A 16,620-nucleotide genomic window follows, 5' to 3' on the forward strand; every position below is an offset into this window, starting at 1 on the left:
AAAGTATATATATATATATTTTATCTACAATCATGTGTAATGAATTTACTAATAATATTTAAATTTCTTGTATTCACAATGCTAAGCTACGACTATCTACAACTGACTAGAATGCAACTTACATTCGAGTAATAACATATTAGTAATAACAATTGTAAAAATTTTGCAAAACCTAACTAAACCTGTAAAATGCGTAATAGAACTACACTATCTATATCCCCACTGCTGCAGTCTCAGTGCCATTCACTATGCAACGCTAAAGTTTAGTTTATCTTCATTTTATATCCATGTCGTCTTAACCGCATATATAAGTAGACGTCTTTCTCATGTCAGCCATAATTTGTATAGTATAATGATCTGGCTTTTCATCGAAGGTCAGTAGTACCGTTGCCGGGACTACCGTCAATCAATGAAGTGGAGTGTCGTCAGTCAGCCAGCCCCAGCAGCAGCGCGCGCCGGCGCAGCGCGTCCTGCAGCCGCCGGTGCAGCGGCCGCGGCCGCGTCAGCCGCGCCGCCGCCCGCTCGAACTTGTGCTGGTTCCTGCGGATGTAGGCCTCCGTGTCCGCCCTCAGCGCCGCCAGCTTGCGGTCGTCGACCTCGTCCATCGCGCACGGCGCCATCAGCGGCGGGTTGAAGCGGAAGTAGCTCTCGGCCGGCAGCAGGTCGTTCAGCATTTGGTGGACGCCCTCCGTGTCGGTGGCGGAGTCCAGGATCTTGTTGAACTTCTCCCGCCAGGAGGTGGAGGCGGCCTCGGACGGCGCGAGCATGGTGTAGTCCTTCTGGTTCTGCAGCGGCTTGCCCGTGCCCACGGAGACGACGGTGGCTTGCGCGATGGAGTCGGCGCCGAACAGCAGCCGCGCCTCGTGCAGCCCGACGCCGGCGGGGTTGTTGCACACGACGCCGCCGTCCTGCAGCAGCAGCCCGCGCAGCCGGAACTCGTTGAAGTACGCGGGCGCGGCGGCGGACGCGCGCACGGCGTGCCACACGCGCGCGCGCGCCGTGCCCGGGAACGCGGGCCGCGTACGGAACCCGCACTCGTACGTGCGGAACAGGAACGGCGACACCCGCGCGCCGGAGTTCATCACGCACGACACTAGCGCCATCTGGGGATTTACGTTGCCGTTACTAACTGTATAGAGCATACAGTTCGCGGGTAATTAACTATATCTATTTCAAATGTTATTTATTTTAGAAACCAATATATTAGACAGCAGTCAGGTTTGTATATCTCCGACCGAATCCATATGTATAATATCTATATTTGTACTTTCCACATATTGTACTTTAATTAGCTTTGTTTATCTATAATTATACCATAACATTGGCAACTGTTATTATTATTGTCTGTCTGAGTTGTTTCACAATGACGCTAGCAACATTGCCAAAGCAATGTACAATGTCGCGAATATATGAAATGTTTATTACTCAATCGAGCAATCTATGTATCTCTTCTATTTAGATACATTTAATCTAAACTATTATTATAAAGAGGTAAGCGTTTGTGAGTTTGTATGTTCGAGGCGGGTAATCTCCTAAACCACCGAACCGATTTTCGACATTGTCCAAGATTGCTATAGGCTATATTTTTTCTCAAAATTCCCACGGGAGCTGAGCCCCGCGTGTACCTTGGGCGCGTGGTGCCGGTTGCACTGGCTGAGCTCACAGTCGCGGAGGTGCGCGCGCAGCAGCGCCTCCCACGCGGCCGTGTCGTAGTACGACTGCGACCACACGAGCCGCGACGCGCCTGGCAACAACATGGATGTGTATCGACGGACGTCATACGACTGAGCAACGGGACGTGGCTCAATTTGAGCATTATACATTATTATTATTATATTTACATCATCGTCATCCTAATTTTTAATATATGTTAAGACCTATATTTATTAATTGACGTCCTTGGAGAAAAGACTGCGGTGAAGTTTGTTGCGCCGCTTCTTCTTCACCTGCGCTTTGGAAGTCGGCAGTAGACTTAATTTAAGTAATTTTAGACGTTAATAAGTGATGTATATCATCCTAAATTGAATAAAGAATTTTGAATATGTATGCCTACCTATGCAATATTATTGCAATATTATTTAAAAACTACATTAGATTACATCGCATCGACATTTTCAAAGAAACCCTCAAAAGGAATAAACCATACCCGATTAGAATTAAGTCTTTTATTAAGTTATTTAGCTGTATGTGTCGGTTACTCTTATATGTACTTGCTACGACAAACTAATAAAACGCTATTCATTTAACAATAAACTATTAACCTGACCGACAGATCTAACAACGCACAGCCCAAGACTATTATAGGCAATTTAGTCGTCCAGTATGAGAGGTAAGGTAAGGAGGTGAGGGGAGGGGAGGGGGTTGAGGTAGTGACAGCCTAGAAGGCGCGGAAGCCTACCTCCGATGAGCGAGGTGTTGCCGAACATCTGCTTGGCCAGCGTGGTGTACATCTCCTGCGCTGTGTCCAGCGTGCCGATGCCGCTGCCTGCCACAACACGACAACTACTTATTTATACTTCAAACATTTTTGTTCTCTTCTTAAATCAGCGATCAGTTTCTCGACTTTAAGCAAATGCGGTAGGTAAGTGAATAACGAATTCCAAATGACAGAAAACGTGTCAAATTATACCAGCTGATAGCCAAGGTTTCATTCAAAATAAAACGTTTCCTTGTATGTTATTCATACAAGCAATTCGGAAATAGATTTTTCAAGAGTGGGTCATGTTTTCCTTTGCATTTGTAACTATATTCATGCCAAATTTCAACAAAATCGGTTCAGCATTCAAAGGGTGATAGACAAACAGACTACCACATTTATAATACTTCTATACTAATGGAATATAAATGCAGACACTCGAGTAAATCTTTAACACCCTGCTTTTAAGAAGGAAAATAATATAAAATGGTCACCGATAACAGAAGCGATGATGGCGCCCGTGCTGACGCCGATGATGTAGTCAAACATCTCCGACACCTTGCGGCCCGTGAGGCGCTCCAGCTGCTTCAGCACGTCGATGGCGATGAGGCCCCGGATCCCGCCGCCGTCCAGCGACAGGATGGCGGGCCCGGGGCCCCGGGTCGGCCCGCAGTGGCCCACTAATGCCAGGGCCTGGATGTTAAACATCACTTTTAGTTCGAGCTAGGCTTGAGAGACAGACACCTTATATTACTTTCAAATAAATTACGTTATAAACAAACTGACAACTTCAAATTTAATTAGGTATTACGGATAGTTGTCGAGCCTTCGGGTGTTAAGTCGAAGTTGACAAATGCCAGGACTCGTACTCGATGATGAAACAAAATTATGAAAATGTATGATTCGCCATTCAACTAGCAGCAGTGCCCACGACAATTTTGATAAACTGATTGAGAATGGACGCATTCCCTAATAGCAAAGAAGACGGCCATGGCTAGCCATGAAAAAAAAAAATTGTTGTGTGACACAATTTTATATATGTATAGAAACTTTATTACACAACAATAATAGTAACAAACAGCTATAAGCATTACATAACACACTGACCTCGCTGACGGCGCCGCGCAACTCGCAGCCGTCGCCGGCGCTCAGCCTGTGCTGCACCCGCAGCAGCGCGCGCACCGCGCCCTCCTGCCGCAAACGTTATCGTATTCGTTTCAAATCACAGCGACTGCGACTTACCCCAAGGAGGCATCTGTTCCAGTCAGCCGGCTGGATCATTATCCGGGGGCTGACTGGAAGAGATCCCTACAGTATTTACAAATACAGAGAGCAATAGAAGAAATACAACAAATACATTTACATAGCTACTAGCGGCCCGTCCCGGCTTCGCTCGAGTAAAAACATAATGAATTATCTCCTAAACCTTTCTCGGGAATCACACTATCTATTGGTGAAAACCGCATGAAAATCCATGCAGTAGTTTTTCAGTTTATCGCGAACAGATAGACACGGTAGAGGGACTTTGTTTTATAATAAGTAAGGATTACAAAAACTTTGGTAAATTAAAATAGGGACCATTTTTAATTTAATAATAGACTAGAGACTTCAATTTCGATTAAATATGGACATCTAGTTGCATTATCAATCTAGTTGCATTATCAATCTAGTTGCATTATCAATCTATCGTCATCATCAATTGTGCGTTTCAACAGCTGCGGCTGTCATTACAATTTTTAAAATTTTAACAAAGACAAGAATTAGTCTTACTATCTGTCTTTGGTAATGTCAATTTTATGCATGTTTGTTTTTGGAAATTATTGATTCCTCAATAAAATTGACGGATCGTAATGGCAGCGCGGCCGTAGCGGTCGAAACGCTCTGAGAACCACCTAATAATATATTAAACTCTTCCTTGCGAGCTGGCTGACAGACAACCTACTAGGCGTACAAAGCTGACATGTACATTTCCTTGAGAAGTGTTGGGAAACACTAAAAAATAATTACCCGAAATTCCCACGGGAACGGTAAAACAGGATTTTTAATACGTCCGTAGAATTGTCGGCATTCGATAAGGCACAACAAAAGGCGGTTGGAAACCAATAGAAGAGGCTTTTGGCTGAGCTGATAACTATTAACAAGCTACCTTGATGGCATAGTCGCGGGCCTCGGGGTACTGCTTGAGGTGGTCGATGAAGCTGTCGGTCCGCCTCAGCGCACTCTCGGCGCTGTCCGCCGCCACCAGCGCGGAGATCACGTAGGCCGTGCGCGAGTGGATTGACGTCTGGGTGTCAGTCAACACAATACTACATTACACTGCTTTTATTAAAATATGTCATACCTCTCATCTCATCTCTTTTGACTATAAAAATAGCAAATTTCTTATTTCCCTAAAATTATAATTCTACTAGCTGTTGCCTGCAGCTCCACTTCTGATAGCCTATTGTTGGACGTCGGATCATTCACTTATTCCAAATTTCATCACAATTGACCCGTCAGTATATACATCAAAACGTGACAGACAGACAGACAGGCTTACTCATTTACCTATAGTATTAGTAAGGCTTCAGTATTAGGAAACTTTCAACAATTTGCAAGAATTCAAAAAAATTCTATACATTTTTTCAAAAATTCGTACAAAACATAATATATGAATACTACTTAAAATGTAAACAAGGTCAAGGTAATTAAAGAACTTGCAAATCAGAAGGTCAAGTGATTTCAAAAGAGATAAGTCTAAACATGCAGAAACATTAAATGTCAAAAATGATAGCAGTGTAGGTAGCTGTATGGACTAGCAACACTTCGATAACTGATATAGCATGCTCCCATGTTGCATGTGAGAGTAGCTCCCATGTCTCACATGCATCTCCATTGACTAACCATATAACTAGCTGCCCATTACGGCTTCTGATTACTGTTTGACCCCGGGAGTATTAACTACTTATTTCTATTTCAAATTTCATCAAAATCGGCTCAGCGGTATAACCATGAAAGCGTGACAGACAGATTTTCGTATTTGTAATATTCTAATAGATTAGATATCTGACTTTTGATTGACAAATGATAATTATAATATTACTTAAGTAGGCACTGACTCAATATGTTTAATAATGCATTGTTTTACTGTACTGTATAATAATATAAGCAGTACAGATAATGTCAACTACGATTTATTTGGATGTCGCAAGTGAAGTTTGCATAACATCTAGCTGTACACTCGGTCAACACTCACCTTTCACACTCTATACACTATCAGCAAAGATATTAAGTATGTACAAAAACAATTTTATCTATTCAAATGAATGAGAGTTCAGTCTGTGTCTATTCCATTCGAAACAAACAAGATAATTCATAATTATATTTGGTTTTTTGGTTTTTATACTTTTTTTTTTGGGCCTGAAAAATTTGTAATTGGCATGATCAAAGCATGATAAGGGAATGAACTGTAAGGTTCATTTCAACATGATTGATTGTTATTGAGTTACAGCTTATAGGTAATGACTTATAGATGGAATATCATAACCTGTTGATAATTGATAACTTTTTAAACTCTTAAATAACCAGGCTCCCTAGAATTATTTATTGCAAAGTGTAGTGCAAAGAAAGAATAAACTCACTTTAGTGACCACAGGTTTGCTGGACTTCCAGCTGGGCTGAGATATGTTTCCGAAATGCAAATCTTTCTTCAACTTGAGTCCCTGCCACAGGGACTCCAGCGTGATGTCCTTGGCCTCGGAGCCCACCACCAACCCATCGCTGCTCAGTTTCTCCTCTTTCTTCAACTGCGGCTTTGGTTCTTTTACAATTGCTTTCTCTGCAGTTTCCTCTATAGTTGATGTATTCACAATGTTTTGCTGATTTTCTGTTTGTGGCTTCTCAATTGCTGTAGTGCTAGACATGTGAACTGAGATTGCTTTTTCTAACCTTTTTAATAAATCTGTAAATTAAACAGAATTTACTGGGAGTAGGTATAATTAAAATTGTATTCTTAATCTTATCACAATAAATTAAATTATGAGATTTAAACTAAAATATTTATAAGTGGGATATTGTAAGATAAAAGTGATGTTATCACTCAAGAATTGATTTTAACAAAAGTATTTTACTTTTGTGAGACTTCACATAAAGGGAAATATTGTATAACAGCATCCCAAGAAGTTGCAGTTATATTTCCTTAAGTATGACTAGACCACTCCAGTCTATCTCATTGATCTTAATGAATTCATGGACAGTAGGGCTAGGTTATGGGATATTATTCATTCATAAAGCATTGTGTTACCTCCATAGCAGTGCTGTGTATATAAGTCGTCGACATCACATGAATAAGTGGACCAATTAGATTTAATTGTTTAATGGTCGGTGGTATGTATTGGGTGGGATTATATTTAACTTTATTGACTCAAAGCTTCAACAAAACATGTGTACTTACTTTCCCATTGTTCTGGGGTGGCGGGCTTCACTTTCTGGATCAGTTTCTCCACCTCAGAGTTGAGGTTCGTGAGCGAGAGGTAGTGCCTAATGACGCGCCATTGGCTGCCCAGCGACGACATCCTGACTGAGGAATATACCCGGTTCCGATTCACAGTAACTTCAGTTCTTATTTTCGTCTTCTATTATACAACCATACGACGAAGCACTAAACAATAAAGATAAAGTAAACGCACGGCACGTATGTCACGTCTCTTTCGAGAAAACTCTGGCACTGATTACGGCGCACCGATAGCGACTCCTAGCAGTCTCTTCACAATAGCACTGAGCTATAAATTACACAAAATTTACGTTTCCTTCGCGTTGTTTTGGCATATTGTACCAAGTAATTCGATCGATGACAGTTACCATCTGTGCTGTGACGTCAAATCGCACGATCGGCGTTAGCGCTACCAACCGCGGGGAAATAGTGGGGTGAAAACCTCACCAAAGAGATAGATACCTACCTAAGTACCTAACAAATTACTTTTTGGGTCTTCGATAATGCACTTTTTATTTTTACCCGACTTAGAACGGTAGGTGTACTGTATTACGTACAATAAAAGTTCAATAACTCGACTAGATTACGCTAGTATTCTTTATTATACTATGATTACGGTATTGCTTCTTCAACTGTTTGCATACTAACTAAACTGCGAGATCACGTCGTTTCCTAGTTTTATACAACAAGCAAAACATGTTTGCGAATTATTTTTGCGCATTAGAGATAGGAACAAAATAATTCGCAAGCCGAGGCCAGCCGAGGTGACGCGAGGCGCCACACCTCCCGTGCCGCTCAATGGGAACGCGCTGTATTTATAAACAAACATCGTATGATCGAGTTTTGAAAAGCTGCCAATTCCTCGTCTCAATATGATGGCGCGATGGTGACTGACCTCTCAGACACAGCACAGCTGATTACTCATATTTGGGGTGACAAATTTAACGTTCAGTCATGAAAATATGTACCTATTTTGGGAAACAAGATTTTACACATACTCACACATATTCATTACAATAAACATAACATATAGCTTATGTGCCTTGCTTGGACCATAATCAAAGCGTGTTTAATTTTATAACTACTTATAGAGGTAGGGTACCAAGGCTGGGGCCACGAGCGGTGATTAATTTCATGATTATTTTGGGATACCTAATAGTACCAAACCGCCCTTATTACGTTATGTGTTACTTAAGTATTCCAGGTTTCATTACCTACATACTAACCAATGTTTCGAATTCCTTCAAGTGCAAGTTTTTTTTTGTGTGAAAGAACAACAAACATTGGCGAAAATACAGGAACAGTACCGTACTGTCATATATGTTGTTAGTAGAACTACCTATCTCCTAGGATAGTAGGAAGTGAGATAGGGACAGGCATACCTAATCCGCAGTTACGTGAGCATGTTCCTCGATGCCGGAGGAGATATTACTCATTTTATTGAATAGCATACAATAAAGGTCTGTGAAGGTACAGTACGGTCTGCAGAGATAAAGTTCTTTTACAAGAGACGAACTTTCATATAGGTACTAGGTAAGTACATAACTAGTCTAGAATATGTATAGATATACATATTAATCAAAGGTCAGAGGAAAAAGTGAAAACCATTGCGTCAGTGATATCACTATATCGCTTCCTACTTATGTACTGCCCACTTCTGATTTATCAGAAAGAAGATAGGTATAAAAATTGAATTCGTAGATAAACGAAAATAGTGGCGTGACTTTCTTATCTAGTACAATATTGACCTATAAAAATTGCGTTTCAAGCGTTTACCTAGCGACGCACTTAGTGCGATTGTTGATAAAACAGCAGGTACCTACCTACTTTGTGAGTTTACTCATTCGGTTGTTTGTTGAATGCAGTAGGTCCTAAAGCACAATGTTTTTTTCTTTCGTTAGCGATTATCAGTTGTTTTGCTACGTTTTGGCGCCTCAGTAGAACGTGAATCTCAAATGGTAGTCCACTGAGATTCACGTTTCTGTTTCCGTGACGATTCGTCATACTTGTTGTTGTTGTGACACTACAACTTGACCAAAACGATAACAGGTGCTGTAGTAAACATCACGCAATTAGGCATCAGCCGTTCTACATTTTTAAAAAGGAATAAAACAAAGTTAATAATAAATAATAATTTATTATTAATTATTATTATTATCCTTAAAAAATATTGTGATTGTGGGGTATCCTATTATAATACTCACATAACATACTCATTACTCATTCATATGAGCCAAGAAATAATAGAAAAACAATTTTATAAGAACTTAGCGCACTGTCTCGTTTCTTTTCCCGTGTGAGACGTAGCCTACACGTTCGCGGCAGCCAGCATGAGCGCGCAGTAGTCGGGCAGCGGCCGCAGCCCGCGCACGCCCGCCACGCGCGCCGCGGCCGCGCGCGCTGTGCAGCTCCGCCACCTGCGTGCTGCACGCCGCCGCCGGGTCGCCCGACGTCGCCAGCTTGCCCAGCCTGGGACCGAGTACAACATACATATGGCCCGCTTCGGTGAAACCATCATAAATTATACACCTAAACCTTCCGCAGAAATAGAACTATCTATTGGTGAAAACCGCATAAAAAATAGTTTTTGAATTTATCTCGAACAGACACACAGATCGCCGCGACAGAAAAGTTTATTTTATATAAACAAGGATGCAAAAAGGCTAGGAATAGAAAGTATTAGCAACCGTGAAACCGAAAATATAGGTAGGTATTTCATCAGGAGATTTAACTGTTTATCTCATACAAAACTGTATAGTGCCATGGCAAACGGAAATATAAAGTGGCCATGGTCCACCGGCTGAAGTTCCGTTTCCGGCGCGCTCACCAGAACTCGTTCCCGGGGTGCGCGTTGCTGTCCCACGCGTACGTCAGCACCAGCAGCTCGCGCTCGTGCTCCGCCGGCAACTTGGCGGAGGGCTCCCGTTGCCAGATCCAGACGGCGACTCCTCCTGTGATCACATTCATAATTTATTTATTTTCTTCAAATTCAAATTCAAATCATTTATTCAGAAATTAGACCTTCACAGGCACTTTTTCTCGTCAATCTTTATATTTATAGTTATTTCTCACAAGCTACAAACTACTGGCATTTCGGAACGACCACTGCTGAGAAGAAATGCCGAAAGAAACTCATTTGAACAGTGTTGGTCCCTATCATGCCAGATCGGCTTACCATTATTGTTTCTTACAATGTTTTTTTTTTTCTTTCTAATAATATATAAAAAAATTATTATTCTTCTTCATTCATAGACATAACCCTCATGGCTGAGGGTCGTGGTCATTATCATTACGTGGAATAAAATACACACAAAGACTCGCAGAAATAACATAGGTATATTCAATAAGATACATACGATATGAAGCGTGTGATTCCCGCCCTAGATTAGGACCACTCCATAATCATCATACCTACCTATTTCATCATACCTATTTTTTACAAGAATTAATGCTAATATAATTGTAAAAGGGGCAAACCTCTAGGATGCGAGTCGTGTTTGAAAAACAATTTGTATTTTGTTTCCTTGTCATCACCGGAGTTTTTACATTTCTTGAATAGTTCTGAAAGATATATTAGCTTGGAATTATGAAGAAAATTAATAAAGTCACAAACATTTTTTTCTAGTTAATAAAATAAAGCCTATATCCACCCAAATTCAGATTTATTTATTACAGTCAGACGTTTGAAGTTGTTACATAAATGGACAAGTGACGCCCTTGCAAGCTCCGAGTAGTTTAATCATTACAAACAAAAAAATAAAGAAACGAAAAAAAATCTTTACAATCGTATCGTACTAATCATCTAATATTATAAATGCGAAAGTTTGTGATGAGGTATGTGTACATGTCTTTCACGCAAAATCTACTGTACGAATAGTTATGAAAGTTAGTACGTGGGTAGAATATAACCTGGAATAACACAAAAGGTTCTTTTTATCCCGAAATTCCCACAGGAGCGAAGCCTCGGAACGCAGCTAATATTATATAGTATAGTTAGAATATTTAAAAAACTCCTGCATCATTTTTCTTAGCAATAGCGCTAAATGAAGTATCCAGTATTTTTATTTATTTATTTTCTAAATAACTCACGCAAAACGCTCTCGGCCGGCTTGATATACGAGAAGTTTACATCCGCTACGTCATTGAGTAGATCAGTTTACAGCAGCTCGCGTATCCTCAACAGGAACGACAGCACGAACAGCTCCACTTGGTGCGGGGAGATCTTCCACACGCCTAGACCTGACGAAAATATTTATCACTTGCGTCAGAGTAAGGTCGACCTATGATAAAGTATATAGATGATATAAACGGTAATTGAGTACCAGCCCCGACAACGTTGAGGAAGGCGAGCGCCGCGACGGCGCGCGCGCGCGCGGCCGCCTCCAGCAGCGCGACGTCCGCCAGCACGCCGAGGCGGCGCTGCAGCGCGCGCGCGTCCAGCACGCAGGGCTCGCGCGCGCGCGCGCGTCGGCTGTAGCGGCTCGAGAACACGCGCGCGTCGCGCGGAGACACGGGCAGCTTGCTCTGCGCCACTGACGAGTACAGCACGCTCGGGATCTGCGGCCACACTCGTACATCAGTGGATCAGTGGATCAGTGGATCAGTGGACAGGAGCCAAGACCATTTTGGTGCGAAAAAAAGTAAAATAAACAACGAAAAAGTAAAAAAGTAGTGTTTTAAAATTAAAATGTATTAGCTTTTGCCCGCGACTTCACACGCGTGAATTTCAGTTCTTAAAAGGAATCGAAGTCAAATTTCAATTCTTTTATCGCGTATTCTAAAACTGGTAAAAATTATTTATTACTATGATTCAAATACGTATTTTTTGGCATCTTTAATTCAATTCCCCGTTTCCCGCTACGATTTCCGCAACGTGTCCCATCCCATTTCCCGTAACGCGTGCCGAACATTTCATGGACCTCTCTTCATAAATAACAAAATTTCACATAAATTTCCACCTCAACCAAAAATGACGATGTTTCATACATTCCCCTTTTTCAAACGTATAAGAATGTAATTTTCAAAATCTAATTAATGCATTATTATTTTTACAAACTACAAATTTAAATTAAAATTTCATTTTCTAACTTCAAAAATGACTGAAATGAAAAATTTCATACAAACTGGCAACCCCCTGTTTCACCCCCCCTTTAGGAATAGAATTTTAAAATACTTATCCTTTCTTAACAGAGGTCTTCTAGTCACAATCTACCTTCCTGCCAAATTTAATCTTCATAGAATTAGTAGTTTTCGAGATTTCGATACTTATATATTACGAAAATACAATTCGATTCAATTTTAATTACATAGTTAGATTTGTGTACCTGATAAAACCCCTCCCACAGCTTACGGCGAACCCTCGCGTCGTTGTCAGTATTCTGGTCGTATCCATTAGCCGCGGTGTTCTGTTCCTCCGTAATGAGTATATCCTCGCAATCCATGCGGCCGGGCCTTTGGAACCGTGGGCCTATGATACCTGTGCGGTTCATAAATTGATGATATGGAGTTCAAATTCTTATGACATTGAAATATAAATTTCATATTTAATAACTGTTTGAGGGATACTTATGCCCAAAAAAAAGAAGAAATCTTACAAGTTGATAAATAAATTCTCGGATAACCATAGGAAATTATGACCACGTAAATAATGACCGCATCGGTGACTCGGATATCGGATAGCTGGTCTCTCATGGGCTGCAAAGTTTGCTTACCTTCAGGCGCCACTATAAGAAAAAATAAAGTCACCTATAATGATAGCCTCCTCCTCGATCCCCTCGCTCATAACCCTGCCCTTGTTGTTCCTAGCGCCGTCGTTGAGGCAGAACGTGCGGCCGCTGACGGAGACCAGCGCCGACAGCTTGAGCTCGTCGTAGCTCAAGCAGTTCTCGAGGACTAATGGCGGCTTCTCGCGGTCCGTGCCGATGTCTTCCCAGCCGTCCTGGCTGGAAATATGTATTTCTAGATGTCAGTTGAATTCGATTTTCTTTATTCAACTGAGAATAATATACAGTTTTAGACAATGGACACACCACCTACTACTGGACTGCCTGATATTAACTGATAAACGTGACACGTTAGTGCACGATTTTTACAGTTGGTGGTGAACGTTTTGCTAGACGTCTTAAATAGTCTTAATTAGTGATGTCGCAATGTAAACGTAGCCAACCAGTCAGCCTTAAAAATGAACTTCCTTCAATGAAATGATATTACTATTTAATCATGTAACATCACTATACATCTGTATTGTATTATTTAATACTTCTATAGTTTATAGGATACTCACATCGAGTTGTATGGAGTACATTGGATAGGAGCATGTTGTATATTGGCTGTCAAGTGTCAATGTCAAAGCGGAATAAACAGTGTGCTAATGGCGGTTGCTTGTTTCATTGGTCTCCTTCCCGAAACTTAACAGAGCACTTTGTATAAACTCTATGTATACAGCATTTATTAACGTCAAAAATGAACTTCTAAGTCTACTGCCGACGTGCCGACTTCCAAATTCCAATACATAGGTGAAGAATGAGCGGCCGAACAACCGCGGTATTTTCTTCAAACACGTCAATCACTTGTAAATATATTGCAACTAAGTGGACGAATGTACATATTTTTATTAAAATTTATCAAAAATTGTTAAACAAGATATGTTGCATGGTCCAGCAGAAGAGGCAAACTCAAGTGCTGGCTCGATGTTGTCTAGGATGATATGCATGCCAGTGGTCTGAATACATGATGCCGAAGACCGTGCAAAATGAAGGAGGAAATATAAGAAACCCGTACCCTGAGATTGGACGCTGAAGGAACGTAGATGAGAAGGTCTTGGCAGTTTTCTTGTCGACCTGTGATGAAGTTGTGGTAGGGCATATAGATATAAAATAAAGTGACCTCACCCCTTCTCCCCGCTGACGAGCTTCCAAACGTCCTGCTTCTTCATGAAGACGAGCGCGCGCTTCATCAGAATGCGGTCGATGAGGTCTAGTATGGACATATCTTTGTAAAGCTGCTTTTCTATACTTGACCCGTGTTTTCTGGAAAAATTACAATATATCTTCGTGAGATTGTGAAAATGGTGATTAAAGTAATTCTAGAGAATCATTTTTACTTCTTTACCGGATATCAAAAATAGGTACATACTTTTATATGAGGCTTTGGCTTATTGAAAATCGAACACCTGGCCGATAGATATAAGAAAAATTATTGTTGGTAAATCTTATCACGGAAAAATAAGTTCAAAGACTCCGAAAATCGAAAAAAGTCCAAACCTTTTATGCAGCAGGAATTCAGCCATCAACACCAGCACTCGCTCGTGCAGCACCGGGTAGGTCGACCTGATGTTCTCATTCAGTTTCTCTATCGGTTTGCTTCGCTTCAGCTGTTCACACCTGAAATAGATGACATGGATTTTTTGTCCGAAAGATGTTGACGAGTTTTACCTATCCTTCGTTATTAAGTACAAGTCAATTTGATTATTAATTTTAAATGACAGTTCATGTACTTACATAACTCTGATAGTTATTGGTCATAGCGTTACTTAGGTAATGGTAGATACTACCTAGCAATTTTATTTTTAATTTGTATAGTACCTAAAAAGGAAAGAATAGAGACAGAGTTCGTCATTCAGAACTTCTTGATTTAAAAAAAAACAATTTAGAGTACTAGCTTTTGCCCATGTGATTTCTCAAGGGAACTTTTTTCCGGGACGAAATTTGATAGGGTAGATAAGGCGTGAGGGGGCAGCCAATAAACGGAGTTAGTTTTACATCACAACTGCTTAGAGGCAGTCATTTCATTCGGTCCCATTATTCTTGTAAAATAATGATCACCTGACAGTGTCGATCGGAAACGCGACTGGGAATTCTCTGCTCTTGGCGATGATCTCATTCACGTCCTCATGGTTTTCCCGCGGAGCGACCGCTGCGCATGCGCGTAGCAATTCTTTCACTTCATCATTGTTGATCGAGGGTTGCTCCCAACGCAAGCCCTTATTCCTAAATTGAATAATCTAATAAGTTTATTTAGTATTAGCTCATACCCGCGACTTCGTTCGCGAGGCCGATCAATTTTTGGTAGGTTGTTTCCATACGAAAAGTTGTTCAGTACTATCGACTGAGTCGGTATGCAGATAAAATAATGCTAATGTAGAAGAAATTACCCTGTATTAATTTCTTTACTTTGCCTACAACATTTTTTTAGTGAATATTTCACCTTTCACTACATTTATCAAATCTCCTAATCATTTCCAAAAAGATATGGAGAATAATATTTGCCGCAATTTTTCAGCAGGCGCAAATATTTCTTTATTAATCGAATCACTTTATTTACTTAGTGGTCCTAGTAGACAAAAGAATATGGTTGTTGCTGTACCCGCAGGCAAAACCAAGGCGGTTTATTTATTACTAGCTTTTGCCTGCGGTTTCGCCCGCGTAAATTTCTCAGGGGCAGTTATTTCCGGGATTAAAGGTACTCTGTCTATCTCCATACTTCAAACCACTTCAAACTATACATGTATGCAAAATTTTTAGAAAATTGGTTAAGTAGATATAGTGTGAAGAGATAACAAACTGACCAACTTACGTTGGCATGTATCAGTCAGGATTAGGATATTATATTACAAGCATTTGCCCGCGGCTTCGCCGCGTATTTTCCCATGGTAACAGTTAAAAGGAACAGATAAAAGGAAACCTATATCCTTCTCCATACTTCAAACTACAAATTTAAAGAAGATAAAGTTAAGATAATAAAAAAAACTAAAAGTTCAAAGTGCTCACCAAGCAATATCTTCTAGCTTGCGAATGACATCCATGACTTCTGTTGTTTTGTTTTCTAGCACCAGTATGTACCTATGTTAAAATTGTAGGTAAGTAATATCTACAGGTAAAGTCCCAATTTCTTGAACTTTAGTTTTATATTTAGATGTATTGATAATGAATGATTCACGATCACAACACAATAGGTTCACACCCATGCACTAGGTATTTATCTTTTTTATCTGCGCGCACGATTGCCGGCGAATTTTATATTAGCCGTTATTTATTTGTTTGTACAACGACCGCTCGACTGTTACTGTGAAACCACACTGACTGATTCATTCATTCTGGAAACCTAACAGAGATAATAGGTACAGTCAAGTTACCCAGCATAAACCTCTATGGTGCGGTAATAGTGACGAGTTGGCAATGAATTTGACTAGGTTGATGTGCTGTTGACTGTACAATACAAAAGATACTATAGGCGATTAATATATGTACCTATAGTTAGTGCCGGTAATTTCCCTCAATCTTGTTTCGACAAGTCTGTTGACGAGAGATGAGTGCAACGACATAAGCAAAATACCTATTGTTGCGAAATCGATATTTATACTATAGGAGTTCCACTTAGGCAGTGACTCTAGCTTAAAACAATAAGATCTGCATTATTTCCAATAAAAAAAACCAGTTACCCAGGTCGGTAAACATAGGGACTAATAGGGAAGAAGATACTTTTTGCCGGGGGCAACACTGGGGGAACAGCTAGTGTAGTACATATTGTCAATATAGAGATATTTCTATATCCCACTCGTACTCATATCATAATTATCTCCCCCATATACCTGATAAAGTATATGCGATATTCCAATGAGCCAGTTAATGACTTTCTCTGTGAACTTTCCCCGACATTACATTTTGCGTGACAGCGTTTCTCCTATCTCCATCTTCAGAAATCAATTTCAGTACGACCGATCTTCTTTCCCTAA

General features: G+C 40.6%; 1 protein-coding gene and 1 pseudogene across 2 annotated transcripts in view; both read right to left on the reverse strand.

Annotated features, from left to right (window-relative positions):
- LOC128680919 (calcium-independent phospholipase A2-gamma-like) overlaps nt 1–7,548 on the reverse strand; it is a 7,727-nt gene extending 179 nt beyond the window's left edge. The window contains exons 1-9 of one of the 2 annotated variants that reach the window (XM_053764409.1): nt 7,354–7,548; nt 6,849–7,055; nt 6,037–6,356; nt 4,563–4,700; nt 3,524–3,607; nt 2,911–3,109; nt 2,399–2,485; nt 1,626–1,744; nt 1–1,103 (exon numbers count right to left, since the gene is read on the reverse strand). The exon at nt 1–1,103 is cut by the window's left edge and continues 179 nt beyond it. In XM_053764409.1, coding sequence (XP_053620384.1) covers nt 426–1,103; nt 1,626–1,744; nt 2,399–2,485; nt 2,911–3,109; nt 3,524–3,607; nt 4,563–4,700; nt 6,037–6,356; nt 6,849–6,969 — 1,746 coding nt within the window. In that variant the 5' untranslated portion in view covers nt 6,970–7,055; nt 7,354–7,548 and the 3' untranslated portion in view covers nt 1–425. Of the gene's footprint in view, nt 1,104–1,625; nt 1,745–2,398; nt 2,486–2,910; nt 3,110–3,523; nt 3,608–4,562; nt 4,701–6,036; nt 6,357–6,848 lie in introns of both variants that reach the window. The other variant, XM_053764408.1, reaches the window with a different exon arrangement.
- Nucleotides 7,549–9,008: 1,460 nt separating this feature from the next.
- On the reverse strand, nt 9,009–15,973 carry LOC128680920 (uncharacterized; annotated as a pseudogene).
- Nucleotides 15,974–16,620: the final 647 nt, after the last annotated feature.

Source organism: Plodia interpunctella, chromosome 25 (genome assembly GCF_027563975.2).
Source record: "Plodia interpunctella isolate USDA-ARS_2022_Savannah chromosome 25, ilPloInte3.2, whole genome shotgun sequence".
Classification (NCBI taxonomy): Eukaryota; Metazoa; Arthropoda; class Insecta; order Lepidoptera; family Pyralidae; genus Plodia; species Plodia interpunctella.